General features: G+C 34.0%; 1 protein-coding gene across 1 annotated transcript; it reads left to right on the top strand.

The window, feature by feature from the left end:
* The first annotated feature begins 539 nt into the window (after positions 1 to 539).
* Positions 540 to 4,697, top strand: LOC120074110 (probable glycosyltransferase At5g03795). The gene is made up of 4 exons (XM_039027129.1): positions 540 to 908; positions 1,115 to 1,374; positions 3,386 to 3,734; positions 3,907 to 4,697. Exons 1-4 carry the CDS (start codon positions 642 to 644, stop codon positions 4,570 to 4,572), a joined length of 1,542 nt encoding a protein of 513 aa, XP_038883057.1. The 5' UTR covers positions 540 to 641; the 3' UTR covers positions 4,573 to 4,697.
* Positions 4,698 to 7,723: the final 3,026 nt, after the last annotated feature.

The following is a 7,723-nucleotide window of genomic DNA, read 5'->3' as shown; positions in this document are numbered from 1 at the left end:
ACTTAAAAATGCAAACCATGGTAAAAAAATGTCGATGATATAGACCTAATTTTAAAAAACAAAATGATTATCAAACCGAACCTAAAATATTTATTCATTTTTCTCTCTCTCACTCAAATTTCTACTCCAAGTAACCATCATAAATATTAATCAAAGTAAGTTTAATTTAACAGTAATTAACATGCACCCACATTTAAAGCTATAACTTCGATCCCGTCTCACAATGGTTGGTTTCATAAAAATACATTTAAGATTGACAAACAAAAAAAAAAAAAATCCAAACCTATTTGGAGATACGATACGTTATTTATCCATTTATTTTAGTAAAATAAATATTATAAAAGGCAAATGAAGGAAAGGAATTAATTAGAGAAATAAAAACATTGAACATGAATTGAGAAATTAGAGGGAAGAATGAGGGGTATAATGGGAAGAATGAAAATTTGCATGAAGTAAGTAAGAATTAAAGTTAAAAGGAAATAAGAGATTGACACTTGGCAGTAATGTTGTTACTATTTATGGCCACAGTACCTATTTTCCCATTACAATCTTCCTTCTTCTCTCTCTCTCTTTCTGTTTTCTCTTCTTCTGCAACGAACCAGCTTTCTCTCAAAATTTTCAGTTCTTGAAGCTTGAGAAAGATGAAGTTGCCGGTTTTTGTAATTCCTCTCATCGCTCTTTCTTGTTTTCTTGCTGTTTTTGGTCCTCAGTTCTCCACAGATTGGACCATTTTCTTTGATAAATACGCTTCAATCCAGTCCTCTGTTTCTTCTTCCTCCCAACCAGAGGATTCCCATTCTAATACCTCCGCTCCGGCGGTGACGGCGGCGAATGATCAAACAGTGGGACAATACCAATCTCCTCTAAATCACTCTGTTTTCTTAATACAGAGCCTTCAACTATATCCTGTAAGATTCTCTTTCTATTCCCCTTTTGCATGTAGAAATTTTCAAAATAAGGATCAAATTTTCACTCTCTGGAAATTTTAAGATGAACCCAGATCCTTATTTCATTTCTAAACAACAAATTTGAAGTTTTTAGAATTGGGGTTTTTTTGTTTTGGACTGAAAGTTTTAGTGTAGCTAATATGGATATGTAATAATAATATGAGCAGAATAAGACGAGAGTCAACGAAGATTTAAGAGAAACCGCCATTAATGAAGTGAACAGAAACGTTTCTTTTAAAAGTGATTATGAATCGACGGTGACAGTGAAAGCGAGAAGACAGAGGGAATATACAAAATTGGAGAGAATCGAAGCAGGGCTAAGAAGAGCAAGAGCCGCCATTAGAGAAGCAAAGTTCCATAATCAAACAGAAGATCCCGACTTTGTTCCCTCTGGCCCAATGTATTGGAATTCCAAAGCATTTCACAGGTTAAATTTCAATTTTTGTTTCTTATTTTGCTTACAACTTATAAACTTCAACTAATTTGATGCATAGACAGAGCACCAGAGGATTTTTAAATTTAGTTTTTTTTGTTTATTAAAAACATGAATTAGAGTTCTTGAAGTTTCGGTTTTTTCTTGGGACTTTTAATTTGTTCGTTCTTCCAATAACCCTGTATTTAATGGGATTTAAAATAGTTGAAAAAAATTTGATGATACCACTTATTTCGTTTTTCTAAAACATATGATTATAAGTGTTTATGGGTGACATCCAATTTTGAATTCTATTTGCTGTTTAGGTTTAACCGTGATTTATTATTTAACTAAAGTTGAATTGATTTTTGACAATATTTGTCTTTTATAACTTAAATATTAAGTTGGGAAAAGTTCAATTTTATGTCTTGGTGTGTTAATTGTAACTTTAAATTTTCGATTACATCCATTGACCATGCATGAACTTACATAAATGTCGCAATTAAAACCTTTTACTTTATTAACTTGTGCAATTAATACTATGGTATTGGTTCTTCCAATTGTTTGTATATAGGGATTATGCTGGCTAATTAAACATTTTTTTCCGTTTTTATGGCTAGGTTAAAGTATTTTTGTTACATGATATTTGAGTATTCTCTTAGTTAAACTTTGTATGTTTGGGCAGCTTTCTTCCGAAAACTATTAGTTAATCTAGGGATGTTTAAATGACCCTCGAACAATTTGGGCTGTCCAACCCAAACCATAAAGGTTGGATTGGGTTGAACCTTTTTTATTTTTTTGGTTTAGTTTGGTTTGGGTCTCGGGTTGAAAAAAAAAAATTGAGTTGACCTAACCTAACCTAAATTATTGAAATATATATATTAGGGGTGTTCATATAACCTAACAACCCGAACAATCTGGACTATCCAACACATGTAAGGGATGTGTTGGGTTTGTTTTGTTAAGTTTTTTCTATTTTTGTTATGTAGATTGGGTCGTGGGTTGGTTAAAAAAATTTGAGTTGGCTCAACCTAACTCTAATTTTATAATACATATAGATATACCTTTCTCTTGTTCAAAGTTTGATTACTTTGTATTGATTAATTTGTGAATTTTAATATTCTTCTTTTAAAATTGTTATGATATTTGTATTTGTCTAAAGTTTGCAATAAATATCATAGTTATTTAGTATTTAGCATTTGAATTTTATGAGGTTTTAATTTTGTCATGTGTTGTATGTAAATTTATATATTTTTAATTAAAAAAAATAAGTTATAATCCGACAACTCAATCCAATCCGAATTTTAAGGGTTGTGTTGAGTTGGATTCGAGATTTTATTTGGGTCATTTAGGTTGTTTTCGGGTTGGTCCAAAAAATACCCTCAACCCAACCAATCCAACCCATGTACCTCTTAATATATATATATTGTTTTTCTTTTAGTATTGTTATGATGTTTGTCTTTGTATGAAATTTGTAATTGATATCATGGTTATTTGGTATTTAATGTTTAAAATTGATGAGATTTTAGTTATTAGTCATATGTTATATGTTATAGATATATTTAAGTATTTTAAATTAATAAAAAAAATAATAAAAATTATGCGACCCAATCCATCCACTCCAAATTTGAAGGGTTGAGTTGGAGACCCTATTAAAGTCTTTTGGGTAGCCAACTAAGTTGTTTCAAAAAATACATCCAACCCAATTCAACCCATATACGCCCTTAATGTTCTGCTAGCATAAAACATATATTATTAACTAAAAGATCGAGGCTTGAATGCCAACCCTGCATACTCTCGACCAAGTATTAAGTGTTTCTTAGTCTAAAGACTCAATCAAAGTTTTGAGTTTATAAATTGAAATACTGAGGTTAATTAACTCACTAACCTACCTAGAAACAATTATGTGAGGAATGTTAAGAGCAAACTTTCAGATTGAAAAGCATTGGCTGCAATTGAAATCATAAGTCACTGAATTCTCCCTCTTATTCGTTCTCACGCCGACTTCCATTAATGGCAATCGCAGGAGTTACATAGAAATGGAGAAGGAGCTGAAGATCTTCGTTTATGAAGAAGGAGAGCCTCCCCTGTTTCACAATGGCCCCTGCAAGAGCATTTACTCAACTGAAGGCAACTTCATCCACGCCATCGAAATGGACTCCCGGTTTCGGACCAAAGATCCCGAAAAGGCCCATGTCTTCTTCCTTCCTCTTAGTGTTGCCATGCTCGTTCGGTTCGTCTATGTTCATGACTCTCATGACTTCACTCCAATACGACACACAGTCGTTGATTACATCAATGTCATTGGAACCAAATATCCGTTCTGGAATCGCACACTTGGTGCAGATCATTTCATGCTCTCCTGCCATGATTGGGTAAGTAGTTCACATTGTTCAAAATTAAACCACTAGATTACACCATTATTTAGTGTTTTGTTCATATCGCTAAATTATCCCTTCAATTTGTGAGCCAGCAAAGCTAAAATATACTAATCAAAATTGACTGTACCAATTTTATGATTATAAACGGGCCTGACCTGATTTTCAGGGTCCGGAAGCATCGAAGTCGGTTCCCCATTTATACAAAAACTCGATTCGAGTGCTCTGCAACGCCAACACTTCCGAAGGCTTCAACCCATCAAAGGACGTATCATTCCCAGAAATCAATCTGCAGACAGGTTTCTTGACCGGATTTCTTGGCGGCCCATCTCCCTCCCGCCGCCCAATTCTGGCCTTCTTCGCCGGTGGGCTTCACGGCCCAATAAGGCCCATTCTAATCCAGCAATGGGAGAATCAAGACCGAGACATTCAAGTCCATCAGTACCTCCCCAAAGGAGTCTCTTACATTGACATGATGAGGAAGAGCAAGTTCTGCCTCTGCCCGAGTGGCTACGAAGTCGCTAGTCCAAGAATTGTGGAAGCCATTTACACCGGGTGCGTTCCTGTCCTGATTTCCGACCACTACGTCCCACCCTTCAGCGATGTGATAAATTGGAAATCTTTCTCTGTGGAAGTCTCGGTCGAGGACATTCCGAACTTGAAGACGATCTTGACGGGAATATCGACCCGGCAGTACTTGAGAATGTATAGGAGAGTGGTGAAAGTTAGGAGACATTTTGAAGTGAACTCACCGCCAAAGAGATTTGATGTGTATCATATGATACTTCATTCTGTGTGGCTTAGAAGACTCAATCTTAGACTGCGTGATCGTTGATTATTTTGGGTGGTAATTAATTGGAATGTGTATAGCTATATATTGGTTTTTTATTTTTATTTTTGTCTTCACATTTTTGTATATTAAAGGATTAATCATTTAATTTGATAAGAAGGAAGGTTGAATTGAATACATGATGACAACAATTGGATGATGATTTTTTTATTACACTTTTTGGTTTTATGAAAACCAAAGCTTGTTATTAAAAAGTTGTACTCTGAATTTATTGATTCTCCTATTTTGGGAAAAGCTTAGGAGTTGGATGGGTGCTCGATTAGGTGTGTTAAAAAAACGTGGGAATTTTGAAATTATTTGCTGAAACAAGATGTTTTCGTTAGATGTTTTCTTTTTAATTAGGATCTCTTAAAAACCTAACAAATATAGGGTTGAAAGAGACATAACCTAATGAAAATATTTGTAAATATAGCACAATGTAACGAAATTGTAGACTATATTGTTAGTAGAATTTAACAGTGATAGACCATATTATTGGTAGGAAAGTCTCTCAAAATAAGACTATTTTGAGATATTTTAAGTGCCTAACATTTGTATATCAATATTTTTTAGAGTGTTTTTCAATTCCATTATTTCTATTTGTATTAAGGTACGGGTGCATCCTGGATTGTGAGAAAAAGAAACTGGTTAGATCCTAGATTAGTAAAAATGATCCAGATTTCTCTTTTAACCTAAGTTAAAAAAAAGTTGCATAGGTTTTGTACTCATCTACAAGAGAATAAAATAATCAAAGAGTCTTAGAGAGGACGTAAACACATTGTCGAACCACTATAATTTATAAATTTAGTGTCTTCTTTTCCCTAATTTTTTTTATTTTTGCACTTAATTTGTTTTCTAATTTTTAGATTGTATGTTAGGATTATTTTGTTGATTTGCATAATTGTGATATACATTACTAACTTGAATTTTTTGCTTGATGTTTTTAAATTAAAATTCAAGTTTAGTTATCATATTTAGACTTTTAAAATTAGAATTGGTAGACAACCCTAATCACCCGCTCTAGTGTTGCTATTATATCTTATAACTATAGGAACTTGAAAGAGCGATAAGATGATTCGTTACTCAAAATACGAATGTTAAACGAAAAATACTAACAAGCACTGTAATAAAAAATTACTAACAACAAGAAAACAAGTAAAGGCACATATGACTTAATAACCCAGTTCAACGATAAATCATCTATGTCTGGTGGGCAATATGTCGAGGAAAGATAATTCACTAATATTAAAGAGTAAAACAATTACAACGTAGTACTTATCTATAATACATCAACTACTACAGTGATTCACGTAGAGCTCACATCACAAGTCATCTAGGCTCCCTCTAGATGTGAAACTCACTCTCAATTGTACTTAGTCTCCCCCTAAGTGTGATAGTATTCGTGTTGAATACTTCAGCTTCCAACAGTATGTGAGGCTTCTCTCCACTTGACTATCTTCCTTGTAGTGAACTCCCTTCACTGACGAATCTTAGGTCCTCTCTAAGATGGAGAAATCCTTCTTGAGAATGAAGTCTTAAGCTCCCCCTGAGACCGAGAATCCATTCTCTTCAGCAATGTTTTAGGCTTCTCCTAAGGCAGAAGTTATCTTCAAATTCTTTAACAATTCAACCAATGGATACGCACAATGGAATAAAGTGAGCAAAGATCAAAACACCATGTTGCATAAATCAGTCACCAAGAATAAAAACACTCTCTCATGATGAACAAATGCGACAACCCTAAATGAAAGTCATTATTCTCCTTATAAAAATCGTAACCAATTAAGGAAAAAAATTCAAAAAGAATTCCTCCTTCAGTCAAAATAAATTGCACCACAAATAAGGAAAATGGCGGGCAATATACAATTGCTGAGATTTTCTAGAATAGGAAAGAAAAAATATTCCCCATATAATTTCCATATTAGGAAAGTAAAATATTCTACATGAATTAGTAATGTCTGAGACCGATGTTAAGATATCATTTGTGACCACGGCAAAAATCACTAGAACTTGCCTTAGAAAAATATAGAGGCAATCAACAAATCTCCAACAAACTCCCCCTTTGGTTGATATTTTTTTAAGGCAGAATATTTAATAACCAATCATCAAACTAAGAGTTGTCAAAAATAAAGTCTAGATAACAACAATAACAACCAAATGAGCAGAAGTCTTTACAACAGAAAGGAAACAAACTAAGTCATTCATTCAACCAAACAAAACCAAAAATAAAAAATCAATCAAATAACCAACACCAAAGCCATCAAAACCAAGAACCACTAACAAGCAAATAACAAACAAATCGAACTCCCTTTCAGATCTCCAACTCCATGTCTCCTTTCTGGCTTAAAAAAAATCAAGCTTGTCTCTGGGAAGAAGAACCTCCACCAGTCTTGATAGTACTCATGACCTAATTCATATAGTTTCTACATAATGGTATTGATTTCTCGAGACTCATTGGATAATAATTGTAGAATATGGTATTGATTTCATGAGACTCATTAGATAACAATTGTAGAATATGGCTGCTAAATGAAGATTCAATTAAAGTTTGGCTTGGGTCATCAAGATGTGGAGCAGTGTTGGTGGTGTCAATGTCGACGTGGTGACTTTGTAGGAATTTGGGATGAATAGTGAATAGACTAGGAGAGAACCATTGAGTTCAGTAGGTGTAATCAAGTCAGGTTTCTAAGAGAATAATGGACTAAAAATATTTATACGATAGACTAAAAATATCTCCCACTTACTCGGACGTCTACACGATTTGTAAAATTCCTCCTACCCTCTACCAAATTCTACAAAGCCCATAATTCCTAGATTCTCACACCGAGAATACCAAGGTAGCCTTCTGGTGATGTCTACTTCTTGCTCGAGGGTCGAGTGTTGTTTGTTCGTGATCGAGGAGATTGCTGAGGCATGATGTTCGTGTTGGTGAACGATCGTGTAGTAAGTTTGAGGGAATGAGAAGAATAGTTCTTCAAGGGTAAGTTCGCTTGAACCTTAGTATTTCCCTTTTATAGCATGCTTGTAATTTACTCCAAAATGCATAACTTGATTGTATATTTGTAAATGTTTTATTCTATCACAATGGGCTTGGAAAGATCTTGCTTCCGCTCATGGGTCTCTTTATTAAGAGTTTTTTCAAGCCATATTCCTTCTT

The sequence above is a fragment of the Benincasa hispida genome, chromosome 3 (genome assembly GCF_009727055.1).
Source record: "Benincasa hispida cultivar B227 chromosome 3, ASM972705v1, whole genome shotgun sequence".
In the NCBI taxonomy this organism is placed as follows: domain Eukaryota; kingdom Viridiplantae; phylum Streptophyta; class Magnoliopsida; order Cucurbitales; family Cucurbitaceae; genus Benincasa; species Benincasa hispida.
This window is presented reverse-complemented; position numbering and strand designations above follow the sequence as displayed.